This window comes from Mirounga angustirostris, unplaced genomic scaffold (assembly GCF_029215605.1).
Source record: "Mirounga angustirostris isolate CCGP_5_RB_7025 unplaced genomic scaffold, mMirAng1.0.hap1 SCAF_1, whole genome shotgun sequence".
Classification (NCBI taxonomy): domain Eukaryota; kingdom Metazoa; phylum Chordata; class Mammalia; order Carnivora; family Phocidae; genus Mirounga; species Mirounga angustirostris.
This window is the reverse complement of record NW_026991709.1, coordinates 64,959,358-64,977,822: the sequence shown is the minus strand read 5'-3', so window position 1 is coordinate 64,977,822 and position 18,465 is coordinate 64,959,358. Positions and strand designations below refer to the sequence as shown.

At 40.0% G+C, this 18,465-nt stretch overlaps 2 protein-coding genes across 4 annotated transcripts in view; both read left to right on the top strand.

The window, feature by feature from the left end:
- Positions 1 to 14,938, top strand: part of RABL3 (RAB, member of RAS oncogene family like 3) — a 35,547-nt gene extending 20,609 nt beyond the window's left edge. Inside the window, exons 6-8 of one of the 3 annotated variants that reach the window (XM_045902956.3) lie at positions 3,023 to 3,094; positions 7,008 to 7,046; positions 7,601 to 14,938. In XM_045902956.3, coding sequence (XP_045758912.1) covers positions 3,023 to 3,094; positions 7,008 to 7,046; positions 7,601 to 7,666 — 177 coding nt within the window. In that variant the 3' untranslated portion in view covers positions 7,667 to 14,938. The remainder of the gene's footprint in view (positions 1 to 3,022; positions 3,095 to 7,007; positions 7,047 to 7,600) is intronic. The other 2 variants (XM_045902959.3, XM_045902957.3) reach the window with 2 other exon arrangements.
- Positions 14,939 to 15,325: 387 nt separating this feature from the next.
- HGD (homogentisate 1,2-dioxygenase) overlaps positions 15,326 to 18,465 on the top strand; it is a 43,142-nt gene continuing 40,002 nt past the window's right edge. Inside the window, exon 1 of the mRNA XM_064596172.1 lies at positions 15,326 to 15,851. Within this exon, the coding sequence (XP_064452242.1) occupies positions 15,837 to 15,851 (15 nt within the window). The 5' untranslated portion in view covers positions 15,326 to 15,836. The remainder of the gene's footprint in view (positions 15,852 to 18,465) is intronic.

Genomic DNA, 18,465 nt, shown 5'->3' with positions numbered 1-18,465 from the left:
TTGAAAGAACTCTTAGAAATCATCTAGATCACTAATTACCCAAACCTGACTGCATATTCATGTTATCAATGTAGCTGTGAAACAATCTGAATAAGTGCCCCACGGCTGGAGCTTTTTATTCATAAGGTCTAACAGGAGGACCAAGACTCTATAAATTTAACTAATGACTCAGATAATTCTGATGGCCTTACCCTGTAAATCAACGTTTGTGAACACTGGTTGGTTCAAACCAACCTCTACCCCATAACTGAATCAACTGCTGCTTGCCATTCCATTGTTTTTTACATTCTGCTTTGCAGTGGGGGGGGGGGGGGGGTTACCTTATTTTTCTCACCTGCCACCATGGAACATTCAGTGGAAATGCCCCAGCTAGTTGCACTGGACTGTGGTATTCCAGAGGACTCCTGTTACATAGAGTTTATCATATCAGAAGCAGTGCTGAAGTTACTTTGTTTGAACATTATCTCCAATGGGAAATTACCATTGAATACACTTAATTTGTTCCAGTAATTACTTTCAGTGTATCTTGGAATGTATCTATTTGTAATGCCTGTGGGCTTCTGTGACAATCACCTAGATACGTATTTTTCCTGTTTTCCTTTCAAAGTAGGGCCATCTTTTAATTGTTAACAAGGTATAAAGGTACTCAGGTGGTGGTACTTTGGCACACATGGTTTCCACAGAGTTCACATACAACATACTTTTGGCCTGTTATCAGTGTACAGCTTCAAGAACACAGCAGAAACAAGAGGGTTTTGAGGATGCAGGGGAAGAAAAAATGAGGAGGCAAATTTGATACGAGTTTCAGAAAGATAGCAGTCAGACTCAGCAAGTAAGTATAAAGCCTCAAGTAAAAATGTAATATGACAATATTAGTGCTAGCATCTTTGGTTACTGTACGAAGTTCCTTAAAACTGTAAAAAAAAGTAAGAATCATCATAAATGTATATATCAAAGATAGAATCAAAGTTACCATCTTGTGCCTGAAAAACAGGTTGATTTAAATTATAAATAGGGAGATGATTACTTATTTTTTAAAATCCTGTTAGGCTTATTGTGTCTAGGATAGATTTTTTTCTGTTTACTTCAAAGTGATTATATCGAAGCATCTTCCCTAGTTAATATTCCTTTCTCAAGCTTAGACAAGCTATTTAAAACTATTAATCTTCAATCTTTGCCCTCAGCCATGATCACTGGATGGCTCTTTAAACTCTAAAATTCTCATCCTAAAATCATAAGGTTTCTCTGGCCTGGTCAACCTGTAACTTTGAGCCCTAGAATTCAGTTTGGGGAGGGTCTGCTTGTTTGCCGTTTGATTTAGTTTTTATATTTAGCACTATAGCCCTATTTGTAATCATCTCTGAAGTCTTGACATTGTGATGATTATGTAATCAATATCCATTTTGTAAAACATGTCTAACACGAGTCTACCTCAGGTTTGCCTCTTATGTGCCCCAACTGCTGTATAAATGTGTTCAGACATTATTTCAAGTGTAACAGTTTCCACAATGATGTTTCAGTCTATTTGATCCATACATGGAATTAACTTTTACTATGTTAGGTGCTTTTGTGCCTGAAAATTAGATCTGATAGCATTTTCTTAAAATGAAAAGAGAAGGGAACTAATATTTCAGTACCTGCTGTGTATGTGCCAGACATGCATTGACTTACTTAATTTTCACAAAAATCCTGTGGGATAAGTATTATGTTATCCTCGTATCACAAATGAGTAAGCCCAAATTTAAAGGCATAGTAACCTAATGAATGTCACATAATCTAGAGATGTTGGGACAGATACTCAGATTCAAAGCTTGCTGGCTTCAAAGACCTAATTTTTCTAGTACTCTGTGATTTTTGAAAAGTTTGTTGTAGTCTCTTTTTTGTGTGTGGTTTTGGAAATGTATTCTAGCTTCCAGCCAAAATTAAAAATGTGAGCCTCGAAATGTTATATATGGATAAAATAGGTGATTATTACAAAATTTACCAGAAAAGAATCATGTGGGCTTAGAGATTACAAAACAGACTAAATGCAACAACAGTGATTTCAGTAATTGCCCAAGGGACACAGACCATCTGCAACTGAAAGACAAATACCATCTTTGTAAAGGAGCCTACACGATATCTTCAGAGTTTGGTCTTAGATGGCATTTGAAGTAAAATTCAAAGTGCTCTCTCTTGAGGTGGCAAGTTAATTATTACAAGCAAAAGCAACTTAACATTGAATTTCCAGGAAAAGGATAATAAACCTTTTGAGATCTTTACTGATCATTGTAATTTACTAGTTATCTCATTGTAATGTTCCAGATTGTTTGGTCTCTTCTGGGCCCCATTTTTTTCCTATTTTTCAAAATCCTATTTAATAATAATATATCTATTATTTATTATTATTTAATTGCCATTAAATAATAATAATGATATTTAATAATAAACTTACTCTTTATTGTTTATTATTATCAAAAAATATACCTATGTCATGTATTATCTTTATGGCCTACCAAATGGTGTAGTACTTTGCATTCAATGAGTGAGAAATTTTTGGCAGCTGTTCTGTGTGTTCTTTGCTCCCCTAACTCCGTATTTTCATGATACCTGCTATTTGTATGAACTGCGTAGTACTTAATTAGATGATGCAGGTGGGTAACTAGTACTAAAAAATGAAGTGTTAACAGTTTTTAATGGCTCTGTTTCTGCTTTTAGGGTAAATGTAGGTAGGTCACATGATTAATGTCTTGGTTTTGTTATTAGTGAGATTAGCAATCCTGTCTTCCTTTATGAATTATTTGATGATGAATACATTGGTTCAATGTCCTTTAAAATTCAGTAAATAGTAAAACGTGGCCTTACCTTCCTTTAGCACTTTCCTCTTTGCTTTGTGCGTCATAACTTGAAAATTACTTGAATATTTTATGAGAGTATGATGCCTAACATTTTATTATAGAAATGTGCAACAGGAACAGTAATGACTAACAAAGAGCTTATGTTTCTTAACTTTTAATGGTGCATCTTGTCTTTTATCTTCTAGGATTGCACAAATCCACGGTACTTAGCTGCAGGTTCTTCCAATGCTGTCAAGCTCAGTAGGTTTTTTGATAAGGTAATAGCTTCAATTAAGTTTTTTTAAACTTAATTTATATACTATGAGGGTTTAAATTCTTTGTAGAATGCTTTGTCCTTTTATTCCTTTGTCCTGAACTTCATAGCCTGAATACTTGTTTTGATCTCTCTTATCGGTTGGTATAATTGCTCAAGGCCTGCTGACGTATTTATTTGATCACCAGTGTTCTCTAAGCAAAGGATGAGAGCTACTGGATTTAAATGAGCTACTTTAAAAGACACCTGATTTCCCTCCTTAAAACAAATTATGTTTTCCTGTTTTCCGGCTCTTTTTGTCCTTATTCACATCCCCTCAAGCCCCACGAACCCAGGAGATTATGCTCAGTTGAAGCCCTGAGTTCTTTTTGCTCTCTCAGCTATTATTATTCTCCCCATAAATGTTACCTTTACTTTTAAGGTTATGTCATCTCCTAGATTCCCTGATTTTCCCTACCAGAAAGCGTGCGTTCCAAATATTGACTCTTGCTAGCATCATCTTATGTCCTGAACTGGAATGAAAATGTAGAATGACTCAGCATACTGGGAATTTAGAGCACTGTTTGTCTTTCCTTCACAAGGCCGTATGGCTGCCTCACACATAGTGTTGGCCAAGTTTAAGGTGTTTGCCTAATGTATGACATGACATAGTAAAGTAGAAGAGAATGTATTTCTGCATGTATTATGGAAGAAGATTAATTTCTGTATTACATTTCCTTTTAAGGGAACAAGAAAGACACAGCCCTTCTCATAGCTCTTTTTTATGAATTGTTTTTCTTTTACCATCTAGGGACCTAATATTTGGCCCTTTTGCCCATTACATCATGTTAAGATAAGCCCCACACCCCTCCCTGTTTAATATTAGACCACTGGGAAGTTTTTGCTTCATCGCACAACTTCCCAACTGGAGTGTGGCGGATACAGCACAGGTGTGCTGACATAGTGAGTCCCTGAGTTCAAGCAACCAGAGTCCCCCTGGCTGAGCGATCGGCAGCCCGCTTCCTTAACCCAGTGTGCTGTACGAATATTCGTATTTTCTTTTTTTTTTTTTAAAGATTTTATTTTTATTTATTTGACAGAGAGAGACACAGCGAGAGAGGGAACGCAAGCAGGGGGAGTGGGAGAGGGAGAAGCAGGCTTCCCGCGGAGCAGGGAGCCCGATGTGGGACTCGATCCCAGGACTCTGGGATCATGACCTGAGCCGAAGGCAGCTGCTTAACGACTGAGCCACTCAGGCGCCCCGAATATTCGTATTTTCTTTTTTTTTTTTTTAAAGATTTTATTTTTATTTATTTGACAGAGAGAGACACAGCGAGAGAGGGGACACAAGCAGGGGGAGTGGGAGAGGGAGAAGCAGGCTTCCCGCCGAGCAGGGAGCCAAATGCGGGGCTCGATCCCAGGACCCTGGGATCATGACCTGAGCCGAAGGCAGACACTTAACGACTGAGCCACCCAGGCGCCCCCTCTTTTCTTTTTTTTTAAGATTTTATTTATTTATTTGACGGAGAGAGAGTTAGGGAGAGCAGGAACACAAGCAGGGGGGAGGGGTAGAGGGAGAAGCAGGCTCTCCGTGGAGCAGGAAGCCCGATGCGGGGCTTGATCCCAGGACCCTGGGATCATGGCCTGAGCTGAAGGCAGACGCTTAAGGACTGAGCCACTCAGGCGCCCCGAATATTCGTATTTTCTAAATGTGCCCTGACATGCAAGATGTTGGGAAGCACTGCAAAGGACCGTATTTTCTCTCCACATTATTTTCAGACTTCAAACTTCAGAGCTGCCGTTTAGTGTAGACCCATGTCCCCATCTGATACTTTCTTCTGTCCCCTGAGAGCAGCAACTTACATAGATCTTTGTCTGACACAGAAAGATTCCACAATATGGTGCTTCAACTTGTTAATAATTTGTTAATTTGGAAATTCGTGAAGGGAATAAAATGATACAGACTTTCAGTTATAAAATGTATAAATCCCAGGGTTGAAAAGCACACCACAGAGAATATAGTCAATAATATTGTAATAACTTTGTATGGTAACAGATGGTGACTACACTTATTGTAGTGATCATTTTGCAATGTATATAATTGTCAAAGTACTATGTTGTAATAACCGGAAACTACATAATATCGTATGCCAACTATACTTCAATAAAAAATAAAAAAAATTTAAATATGTAGTAAGTTAGATCCTAGAGAAACAATGGGTGATAGACTAGTGTGACCCGAGTTGTCAGCCAAGACTTGATTTAAAAAAAAAAAATCAGAGGGATCTTGGTGAGTTTTAAGAAGAGAGCAAGATTTGGTAAGAGAAGACGCTGCAAGTTGAGAGTAGGGAATTACGAGCAACAGCAAAAAGGTAGCTTCTCTTTCATTACCTAAATCGCCATGAAAGGTATATGGATTAGGAGGTTGGCCTGACCTCCAGACTAGGGTGGATGCCTGAAACCACAGGACCTGGCAACTAAATTTTGCCCAGTTTTCAGTTGTATCTTCCAGAATTTAGTATAAAGGTTTATTTTCCAAGAGGGAATCTAGCTCCTCCTCCAGACTCCCTTTAGTAGTAATTCCAACCCCACTCTAGAATGATGGGATTTTCCTGACTTGCTGTGGAGGGAAAGAAAGGCAGCCTCTTCTTGGTTTTTGTAGGATCGAGCATCTTGAGATCTATGCTAATCACAAACCAGCTTTTCTACCTCTGGGGCCAGTTAATGCAACCTTACCTTGGGTCTCCTGTAGCTAAAAGGAACCCAGCCATATTCTCAAAGATAGAAAGAATCCAGATGATTTGGTCATCAAGGCAGTGAAAGCAGGGTGGCATAGCCCTGGAAGAAGATGCCATGCTCTTATTCAAGGGAACTCTTAGCTTCATAATTCTGGATTCCAGTGTCTTAATCTGCAGCTAATCTGTATTCTTACTGATTGGCTTTTCTTAATCACAACAGCTCTGTGGAAAGAAAATCATACTGCCTCTGCAAACATTACAGTTTCTCAAGTGTTAGAACAGAATTCATTATTTTTTTTTAAAGATTTATTTATTTGAGAGAGAGAGAGTGTGTGCGCGCACACGCATGTGAGCACGGGGGAGGGCCGGAGGGAGAGAAGTAGACTCCCCATTGAGCAGACTTGATCTTACCACCCTATGATCATGACCTGAGCCAAAACCAAGAGTCAGATGCTTAACCAACTGAGTCACCCAGGTACCCCTCATTATTTTTTGAAATTATTTTCTATCATCTGAATTTTAAACTCTAAACCCATTTAAACTCAATATATTAGGGCATATATTTTGAAAGCTTTTGCAATAGTAGTGATGGATTTGTGCAGATACATCCACTGCTTTACCTCATTTCTCCTGCTGACCAAATACAGACAGTTCTGAAACTACTGAATTAAGGGTGCAGATTCAGTCCATGGAAAGAAGCTCATTGAATGCTTTTGGTCTTCATTGAGAACTTACCGAATTTATCACTGTGCTTACCCCAGAGATGTGGCAGTTCACTACATTACAGAGACTCCTTTGTAAGGAATAGCCGTACCATTGTAGTAGAAAAAGGGATCTGCTTTTATGGATTCTCTTTTGTGTGTTTGGGCTGACTGCTAGGAAACTTTGAGCCAGATTTGCTTCCGAACACCGGGAACTGCATGAGTTACTATGTCATTCTCTGATTATTTAGTCATTTTTGTGTGTTATTTATTTTTTGATCTGTTATTAATGCTTTGGGGAATGAGGCAAGCTTTTATGGAAATACGCCCACAATCGTGATCTTATTAGCACTAGATGTAACTCATTGTACTAGATGTCCATAACTATTGAAAAGACTCTTAATTTGGATATATGCCTTTTAGTCCCATTAGTGGCAACTGCAGTGAACCACTTTTCCAGGGATGTTTGCTAAGCCCTTAAAATCTTTGTTTCTCACAGGTCATAGAGAAGAGATACTTTCTAAGAGAAGGTAATCAGGTCTGTATCTATTCTTGATAAAGTGGGTTCTTAAATTTGGAGAGAGGTGATTTCCAAATTTACTTTTAGAAGTGGTTAAAAAAAAAGGGGGAAATCTTTTGTAGGCACAAGCATTTTCTTCTGTCCTGCTTGACACAAAAGGAAAAAAATCAGATCAAGGGAAAATAAGGTTCTAAGAAACAAAAAGAGTGCTGGAATAAGGTTATATTATAAAATAATAGAAGGAAATCATTTGCTTAAGACTCCAGAAGTATATATGCAGAACCCATCATGATGCAGGCAATTCAGTTAAAAGTGCAATTGGTGGATGTTCTGAGATTCACCTTCATCTTCCCTGATTTAGATGACATTATCACCAGTTTGTTGGCAAATATTTTCCATTTTGGTAGAATTTATTTTATTATTTGATCTGAGTAAAACCTCAGAGGGATGGTTCTTTAAGGAACAACAGGCCGACATAGAGACACAGAAAATAAGGGAGAAAATGGTAAAGGCTATTAGCATTTGAACTCTGCGTGCTGAGACTCAACGTGAATTCTCTTTCTTGCCTACAGATTCCAGGCTTTCCTGACCGGAAGAGGTTTGGGGGAGGAACATTAAAAAGCCTTCATTATGACTGAATTACGCTCATCGTCTGGAAGAGTGAGCAAGCGGTGACATTGTGCACAGCTTCCTTCTTGCCGTGTTGACTAGTAATGTTTCAGCCTTTTTGCAGAATCATCTTAAAATACCACCACCCTTCAGCCTCACCCTTTAATGGAAAGCTGAAAGGAAGTGACTGTGTGGGAGGTCCAAACTTTGTCCCCGTCCTCTCTGTTCCTCACCTTTCTGTCCCTGTTTATAGATTATGTAAAAGCCTTGTGGAAATATGAGATGTTGTCAAAATGATGCAGTAAATGAGCAATGACAGAGTGCTGCGGAGGAAATTTACTCTTCCCAGAACTGGAAGGTTTTTATGGATCTGTAATTTTCCCACATTCCTTGCTGGAGGCTTAATTAAGTACTTCAAAATGTATCTGTGTTGTATTACCCTCTTGAGGGGAAAGGTTATGTTAGCCAGTCCTGGGTCGTGCACCCCAGTCTCTGTCATTTTCAAAGAAGCAAAAGGGTGTTATTTAATTGTGTCCCCTCTCATCACACACAGGATGCCTAAGAATAGCAGCCCTTGTTTCCCTCTCCTCTCCTTTGCAAGAGGTTCAGTGGCTAGAAGAGGCGGACTCCTAGGTGGAGTTAAATATAAATAGATTAATAATACATAGAGAACGGCGGTACCAGAAAAGAAGACTTCTCCGAGAAATGGAGAGCTCACTAAATCCTTCACTCTAGGTTCCAGATGTCTGCACTGTCTTACTGTTTTTCATTTGGAAATAGGTAGGGTGAGATCTCAGACCTTCACGAGGGCAGCAAGAGAGATTTATAGCCTCCTGGGTTTCTGTGTTTTTTAAGGAAAAGTCAGCTCCTGAAATGTCTCTTAACTGTAGTCAGTAAACTAAGAATATTATTCTCTGTGTCAACAATGTATTTATGGAGAGAAGTAAAAATAAGTTCCACAGCAACACATTTACATGAATTATGGACTAGGATTCTTAGATTTCATAATCCACCGTTTTTGAGGATGGTGGTGTATGTGTGCGTATGCATAATTGTTCATCGTTACTTTTTTTACCCATTTTTTCTGCTTGTTTAATTCTCTCTGCCCTGGTTCTTCTTTAATATAGAGACCTCGTTTCCAAAAACTGCAATTTGCTGCCTTATTCAACACCCATTTTCCTGCTCTGGCTCTGCGGCAGGTCTTTGCACTGCTGATTTTGTTCCATATTAAAACAAACTAATAAGCACACAATTTCAGCTTCTCATTTTAAAACTAGGCAAAAAACACTAAATTCGCTTTCTCTTCCATCTTAATTACATTTCAGAAGTACTTTGGAAATCAAGGTATGCTAAAAGAGGATCTTAGAATAAGAATGTTAGCCAATGCTTTTAGTAAGGCAGTTAGAGGAATTTGGAAAAGGATTTTTAAAGCACCTTTCATCAGCTAGAATATTCTCCAGTCTTTCTTCCCATCCTCAGATTTTGTTCCCATCCTTTCTTCCCATCCACAAGATTTAGCCCTCATTTCTTTTTTCACACAAAGGAGAGCTATGCAAATCAGGCTCTGTATGTGGAGTTTGGCACAAGCCTGTTGTGACAGGCTGTGCAGGTAGGAAGCAGAAAGCAAATGCACACACAAGGACCTGAACCAACTAAAGCTCTTTGTATTCCTCTTTTAGAAAATAAATTCAAAAAAATTATACTTACATTATGAAAAAATAAAATACAACAATACAAAAGCAAAAATTACTATATAACCCTTTCCTTCTCTCCCGCTTTCTTCCTCTTTCTTGCCCCTAATTAAAAAAATCTATCTCAATTTCTTTATTTTCTCCCTTATTAAAAAATAAAAGTAACCCATCACTGATGGCTTCAGGGTCAGCCTTGAAAACTTAATGGTACTCCTCAACTCCATTTCTTCTTGCTGTCAGGCTTGACTCCCTGGATTATAGTTTTCTGAGAAAAAATTATTTTTAATCTAAGGTAAATTTGCTGCAAGTATTAGTAGCAGCAAAACAAGGCTGTTTGCCAAAATGAATGTAATTATGTTATTAGCCAAAGTTCTTCAAAAAGAAGCATAATTTTTGCTAAGATCTCCTGAGACCTGCTCATCAAAATTGCTTTTGGATAACGAACAAATGTAAATACTGAAATACTTCCTGAAAAGTGTTAATTAAATCTTTAATTTTCTTGATGGAACAAGTGACTGGCAATAGAGAAAGGTTTTTTTTTTCCTGTTGTGATTCAGATGTCTAACCAATGTTGTTATTTATGGTGGAGGCAACCAGACGTGAAGGCATATGGTCACTCGTCTGTCCCTCAGAGGGTGGCAGGGCCCTTCGTTGGAATCCAACTAAAGATTTGGATTGGCCTCTCCACGTCTGTGCTCTGAAAAGAATTGCTGCTCCCAAAGGGGTCGATCCATATCAGCTTTATCTTGGGTTCTCAGAAGTCCCTAAACTTGAGGCATCTATGGCGGACTCCAAGTGCCTTGACACTGCCGTTGATCTGTCCATTCTGAAAATGGACTATGTGGAACTGATGTGCTGGGCCATCAGACTGAGATGAAGAGCTCCTAATTGCTGCCATGACCAGAGCTTTCGAGTGGCCATTTCAACAGTGTATGCCGGAGCACCCAGCCTAGGGAGGACCTTCTGTGGGTTTTTAATAAATGTTGGTTTAATTGAAATTTTTAAAGCACGGGGTAGCATCTATTTTAAGAAGTTTGAAAGTCTAACAGGACGTCTGCATTGATTTAATATCTGTTAAAATTCAGAGGAGGATACTGTTTGGGGAGAAGGAGGAGAAAGAAAGAAAAAATTCATTCCTCTGTAGTCCCCAGACTGAGTTAAATCACTGTGGTAGGAGAGGAAATGTTCCAGGTGATCTAGCCCTGAGAGAACGCTGAGCCTCTCAAATATTCCCTGGTATGTTTGCCTGAGGCAAAACTGGAGTGGGAGCCTACCGAAAGGGGTCCGATTTTCAGTTACTATTAGCACCTCCATGTAAAGACTCAAAGCAATGGCTTTTAAACTCAAATGTGCATAAAAATCCGCAGAAGTTTTTAAAATGCAAATCTTGGGATTTCATCTGCCCGCACTTGCCCAATTCTGTGTACATAGGATAGCACCAGGATTTTGTATTTTTAACAGGCAAAACGGGTGATTCTGATGCAAATAGTCCAGGATCCACACTTTGGGAAAGATAATAAACTCATATCGCAAAGCAGAGAATATATGGAATGTAGACTCTCTACTTAATGGCACCTTTACAGCTCATCAAAATTCACCTTGGGCTTCCTTTCCATGATCTCACCTTAATGAACTGAGCCACTCATCTCTTTCAAGGTTATACATGCCATAGCAATCATGAAATGATTGTCACATCCTCTATCGGCAAGACAGGAGATGATTGTTTCTGATGTACTGCTACCATTTTTATTACTACCATGTTCTACATTCCAGGTGTATCTATTTCTAATAAGATGCCTTGCCATTTTATCCACGGTCCTCTCGTGTACCACATTTGTTTTCTCAGCTGGCTAATCACTAAGCCTTACCAAGGCCATCAGTAAATACTGGGCAAAGACAAAACCCCTGAACTCCCAACAAAGATGTAAAACCTTGCTCAGTCCCATCAAGTATATCTATCAGTTCCATCTGTTTCTTGGAGACCCTCTAACTATAACTCCAAATCCATCCTGAAGTGATTGCTCTGCAGGCCTGTCACACTCCTTCGCATTGCCCTGTAACAATCCCCAGTTCCCAGGATGTAATGTTTTCCACTTTCTTGGTGTGGATCAGTGGTCATCCAACCGGGATGGGTACAAATATCCCCTCCAAGAGGTACATGGGCACAGATAGTTTTAGGGGAATCATTTTCCAGGTCATCAATCTGCATATGTATGTTAAAATTGATCAGCTTGTGAACACAGCTCGATACCAGTTACTTCCCACCTGCGCGTGCTTTCACAATCGTCCTTTTCCCACAACAGAAAAGAAACCTCTTACTTACGTAGGAATATGGTAGGAATATGGTATATTGCCCCAGAATGTAAATGTCTTAGGATGCCAACAAAAGGACAATTCTAAATATTAGTTTTATTTAAGGATTTTGTTCCACTCACACAATTATTAAAAAAAAAAAAAAAAAAAACTCAGAGCTCTCAAGGAAGAGTTCCTGAGAACAAACCAAAGAGAGTTTTGGTAAATATCCAAGGCTGCGGCACATTCTTTCATGGCAAGGCTTCTTGCTTGGTTTATCAAAATATCAAAATAACATTTCTGTGACAAATAATTATACAGGCGAAGGAGTATAAAACTAATATTTATTTTCCCAACCCTTTCTGAGTGAGTTAGAAAAGATACATCTAAGTGAAAGGGTAACATTTAATTAAAGTCAGTGATTCCAATAGCTGGGTAACCAAGCCTCTTCCAATCAGGTTTCCAATTATTTCCTTGCAACAAAATTAAAGAAGAACCTAACTCAGTTGTTGACAGGTCATTAAAAATGATGTTTAATAATAGATCATTATCTGATTTTTGATATTTAATTTAGAAGGAGAAGTGATACTGTAACAAAATTCCTTCCATTCATATCTACTTACGTATGACAAATTTTCTTAACACATTTGTGAAACCAAAAAATAAGATTAAATGATGCTGAATCCTGTCTTATTCCAGAAATAAGAATTACAAATAAGAATTATTAATTCATGGGTATATGAACTAAGAGGAGAGACATCACCTTATTAAAAGAAGTATTTCCAGAAAAAATTTACCTTTTATATTTATTATTTATCAAAATATAGGTTACTGTCCTAGAGAAGAATCTTCCAGGCTCCCAGCTGGAGGGTAAAACACTTCCTGATAGCATTCTCTGGAAGTGCAGTGAAAGAAGGAGTCTGGAGCTTTCATCATCACTTCTTACACTTGGTTTTGGACCTACTCTCCACTCCCTGTTGCTTGTGAGTCAGGAACGTCTCTGACTTTTCTCCTGGAGCTTCTGTAGAGTGTAAATCTAATTTTACTAGAATCTGGGAGAAGCAGATACCTGTTGTCTCCAATTCCTGGTCCTTTTCAAATTCTCCACCTCATATGTTCCCTGTATCGGTTCACTGAATCTATCCTCCTCTGCCTGGTTTTTAGCATCTTTGTTCTTGTTGCTCACGACTTTGATACTGTGACTCAGTTCTGGCTCAGGATATGTTTGCCTTGTCCCTACACAACCTGCTCTCTCCGCTGGGTGTCCTTTTGAATGCTAAAAACCACACCCTGCCCAGAAGGCACCCCTCTTCCCCTGCTCCAGATGTCTGCCAAAACTCTCCCCTTCCCAGTCTTCCCTCACTAGATGCCTCCGTTCTGCCCTAAACACAGCTCTTAAATGCACTTGCCCTTCCTCTTCTGTGTTTGCACACACTCTTTCCTCTGCTCATGCCCTATCCAACTCATTCCGTGAGACTTGGCTCAGGTATCATCTCCTTTGGGAAGCCTTCCCTGCCCTCCTATTCAGGACTAGGTGCCCCTCAATCCCTCCAATAGCACCCAGGCCCTTCCCTGTCACAGCAGGTATGGTTCTCTGTTGTGATGGCCTGTTCATTTCAGTCTTCTCCAGCATGCTGCTCTAGTAGAGAACAGGACTGAGTTAGTCTTTTTTGTATATCTGGCACATAGCAGGTTCTCAAAAATTGTAAAATAAAGCAATGAATGTGTGGTTACAGTAACTAAAATGGAAACCCATCAGACACAGAATGAGATGGTTCCTGAGTTTTATTTATTCTCATATCCCCTGTATGTATATAGCACAGTGTATGGCACATAGTAGTTATACAAAGCAAATACTTGTTTTATTGCATCACAATTATAAAAACAGAAAAAGGAAATACAGTTAAGCCAGTTAGGAGAAATCCATAAAGTTTGGTGCTAGGTTATTCAATTTTCAAGCCCCTCAAAGTCATTTTCATGCAGTCAGGGATCTGTGACCACTTTTTTACTCTTTCAGAAATCTCCCACACCTTAGGAAAGAGCTTAAACACTCCTTAAATCTGCCTTCACAACTGATTCAGTGGAAAGAACATAGGAAGTTTATGGAAAAATAAAGCAGTAAAGCTTTTCCCTTGTCTTTTATTGACTCCCATTCATTTTTTTTTTTTTTCCCTTAACCACCAAAGACGAACTTGCAGGATCGATAGATTTAAGACCCAAAGAACTCATAAACTCAGATGTAAGAAATATTTTTTCTTGAATTCATTTTTTATTTTGAGTCTGCATACTGCAGGAATAACAAAAACAGCCTCAGGAAAACTGGGGCCTCCCCCAACACATACCATTTCCTCCAAGGTGTATATAAATTCCGGGGAAACTTGCATAGTACCACGAAGTCATCTGTCTATGCTGACATCTGCTGAGATGTCCTATAACTGCCTGGAACTCAGGCATCAAGCCACCCTGTTTGCTACCAACCTGTCATTTGTTGCCTTAATCTGGCCCCCTCCTTGCTAACGCCTCATACACAGGCAAATCATTCTGCTGCTACCGCAGTATGCTGGACCCTGGGGACCTCTGGAGGTAACTTAGACCCATTTATATGGAGCAGAGGATCTAAACTGGCAGCCCATAACCTTCTCAAACCTGCATGCATGTTCTTGACATTATTGTATCCGTTATCTCCCACTGCCTAACAAACCACCCCAAAACTTAATAGCATAAAACACCCCATTCTGTTTGCTTACAATTCTATGAGTCAGCAATTTGGACTGGGCTTTGCTGGTGGTTCTCCTGCTGCTCTCACCTGGGATCATTCATATGTCTGTCATTATCCAGCAGACGCATTGCCTCATTCACACGTCTGGCAGTTAGTGCTGGACTAATGCCCTAACCTCTCTCTTTGTGTGGTTTCTCATTCTCAAGGGGACTAACCCAGCTTTTAGGCATGGTAATCTCAAGTAGTAAGAAATGGACAAATCCCAAGGCACAAGCACTTTTCAAGCCCCTGCTTGTGTTCTGTTTGCTCTTAACCAATGTAAGATTCAAGGAAGCAAGAAAAAGACTACATCTTCTACTGGGAACACCAGCAACAACAACATTACAAAAGAGCAAGCATACAAGGATGGGAGAAAATTGTGGACATTGTTGCAATCTACCACAATGGTTTTATCTATTCCTTCATTCCTTTGTTCTAGTTGCCAATGTTTAAAAATTAGAGCTTCATATAGAAGTCTTATCTTGAAATGCCACCTAGCCTATGTTTCCTGCCTGGTCTGTTGCATTTAAGTTTGTGATAATAAAGCCTAGTTTACAAGATTGTTTTTGTGAAATTAAATGAGATAATGTCTGTGGAAAAATCTGGCACAAACAGGCACTCGATATATGGTTTCTTTCTTCCTGAATACAATTAGCCAAGAAGTGGATGTCTGACCATGGCTAAGGAGAAGAGCCACGATGAAGGGCAAGGGAGTCAGAGAAAAGGTGGCTGGAAAGTAATCTCAATCTGTTTTTAGAAGGGTAAAGGTTTTAGAAAACAGGATTCTTAAAGAATTTATAAAAACACTACATGTATTTAAGAAATGAAGAGGAACAGTAGTAAACACCTCAGTTTGCTTTAAGTGAAGTGCTTCAGGCTCCAGAGAGTTCCCCCAGCTCATCCCTTGGAGGCACCTCCGGATGCCGTCTAGCCCCTGTCCCTATTTCAAGCAGTTGTGTGTAAACACCCGTGTCCAAGCACAGTTCATTCTGTCACGCTCTGCAGAGAGTGAATACCCTGCCCTCTTCCTTCCAGGCCTGACTCCGGACTGAGTGGGGAAGCCTCTGCCACACACAACAGTTCCTTTCCTGGAGAGCTTTACATTCTCTGTCTTTAGTAAGAAGTCTCCTTCTTTTCACTGGAACACGTAACTGGCTAATCTTTACCTCAGATGAAGAGAAGATAGGCCTCTGCAAACTCTTCCAAAACCAGCCGGGTTTAACAAAAACCAAAGGCAATTGTGTAAGCAGTTTGAAAATAAGCATGCTGGACTTTCTCCCTAGTTATCAGTTGGCCAATTCTTGTTGCTAGTTTGAGCTGCCTGCTAACCAGTGAGCACAGTGAAGTGGTGGGAATAACATCCAGAGAGTGGGTTGAAGGAGCAGCAGAGGCATTTTGGCTTCATACCCTCTCTGAGCCTGCGTTTCCTGAAGTCATCACGCCTGCAGCAGAGGGAAAATGGCCGAGTTGAAGGTAAGAGACTCTCTGCCAAGTTTGCTGTGGCTTCTTCAGCCAGAACCTATGGAAGCTTCCGAGAATTCCAGAGTGTCAGAGTCAGAAAGGACTTAGCGAGGTCCCGTTCCAAACCCCTGTGTTCAGAGACTTTGCCATGGTGTCCACAGGCATGGCTGAGGCTTGGGCTGGGGGTTGAGGGAGAGGCGATAAAGAAAAGAGATGAAGCCTTCATTGTCTATCTCTTGCCTTTGTTCATTTGAAATATTGTCTTGGGAACCTGTAGACATCATAAGGGCTCCCCTCCACCATGGTCAGACACATTTCTCACTGTCTGCTTCCCAGCCCAACGCCCTGACATCTTCCCATTGCTGCAGCTTCCTGGACTGCCTCCAGCCGACCAATTAGATTTTCTTCATCTATTCAGTTATTTTGAGGACCCACAATCGGCCCTTGGCCAGTAGAAGCCCTAGCACTTCCTCTAGGAAATAATTCCTTTTTATTATTTAATGTGCATTTGAAAAGTATGTGTGGGTTATGTGCTATTAATGAATTAACTCATATTGTAATCCTCAAAATAAATCTGGGATATAGGCACACTTGTTTCTATTTAACCAATAAGGGAAGGAAAGTTAGGAGAGATTAAGTGGTTTGCCCAAGGTCTCTGCTTATAGGTGATGGAGACCGGATCAGAACCTGGTTTGTCTGAATCCAGATCCCAGGCTCCAAAAGGAGCCTTAGAGGCATCTAATGAACTGAATGCCTTAAGTCCAGGTAAAGGGATTTTTTTCCCCAGTGTCTAAAACCATACCCAGCACCAGGGCTCAACACATGCATGTGGAACTGAATAGAACTGCCCAGAACTTTGACTCAAGCCAGGTGGGCCATACTGCAGACTTCTTTTAGGAGACAGAGTTTAAGCGCTTCCCTAATGCCCTTCAACTGATGCTGAGTTTGAAGAACCAAACATTTCCCTAGTTGATAGGGATCCTGAAAACACTCCACACTGAGGTAAATGAGCTTATCTTCGTGCCTGACCAAGAGTTGGAAAGGCTGCAAAAGAACTCTCATTCTTTCATTCAGCAAATATGATACGTTAGTAGTGATGCCACAGATTAATATCGGAAAGGAACTCAGTCTAGACTAGGTAAGGTCAAGAGAAGCTTCTTGAAGGAGGCTGTTCCTGAGCTGAGTCTTAAGGGAGAAGTAGAAATTGGCCAAGTGAAAAGAGGTGGGGGCCAGAGGAAACAGTGAGTGCAAAGGTACGGCACATGCAGACAGCCCAGAATGTTCTGGGAGCCAAGAGAGTTGCAGCTAAATCTGAGCTGCTACAGGGACAGCCAAGTTGAGATATCCAGGACACGGTGGGATGTATGGATCTGGATCTCAGGGGAGTGGGTAGGGTGGGGAGAATAGATAAGGCAGGTCATCATATCAATGGTGGTGTCTGAAGTCTTAGAAGAAGGAGAGTGCATAAAAATTGTTCCCTGATGAAAATCCTATGGGGAAGTTCAGCAGGGGTTGGAAACATCCTTACCATTTATAAATAAATTATATCTAAAATCCTATCCTGCTGAAATTTTTAGCAACTTAAAATGCACAGCACTGGCAGACCAATGTAAATTGCATGCTGGTCTTTGTTCTCAATTTCAAAGGCTTTCTTCCCTGCCTGCTGTCTAATCTCCACAAGCAAAGGTTAGCTCTAGAGATCAGGAATCCAAATACGGAGAGCCAGATTGCATCATTCTAATCAATAAACATTATATAAGTCAAAAAATATACTTCTCAGCTTTTATTTCTTCATTTTAATGGCTATATCAACACAAAGCCTCAAATGAAATCATTTTACATAAAAGCAGCACAACTGGGGGAAGAAAATTCAAAAGATAAAATAATAAAATTAAATTTCAAATAGATCACCCCATGTTCTTATGTTGCTACACTTCTACAAATCTTGATTCCTCATTTCTAAAATGAAGAGCTGTTTAATATCCAGACTTTGCCCACCCCCACCCCACCAAATATTTTGATTCACTAGGTCTGGGTCTGTGTTTAACAAATTTCTGGGGGTGATTCTATTAGCCAGAGATAGGACCCACTAATACTGTCATTTTATTCGTTTCCTGTTTCTGCTGTAACAAATGACCACAAATTTAGTGGCTTAAAACAACACATACTCTCTTACAGTTCTCAGTCCCTGACGGAGACCCCTTCTCCATCTTGGAAATTCACCGCTCCAGCCTCCGCTCCCCTCATGGCACTGCCTTTTCCTCTCCTGTAGTCAGATCTCCATCTCCCTCTCCCTCCCTCTACCAAGACACTTGTGATTACGTCTAGGGTGCACCCAAATAATCCAGGGTAACTCATCTCAAGGTTCTTCCTTCACCCACATCTGCAAAGTCTCTTTGAGTATATAAAGTAACCCTCACATGACCCAGGGATTCTGACATAGATATCTTTGAGGGTCCTGATTCAGCCTACCACAATAACCTGCAAGTTCCCAACAAACCTCTGTTCTCTGTTCCCAACACCGTTCATTAGAAATACTGGACTCTTTCCACAGGAACAAGGTAGCTCTAACTGCATCTCCACCCTGACTTCTCTCTCTTTCCTTTACACCCAGTGAAAGGCAGTG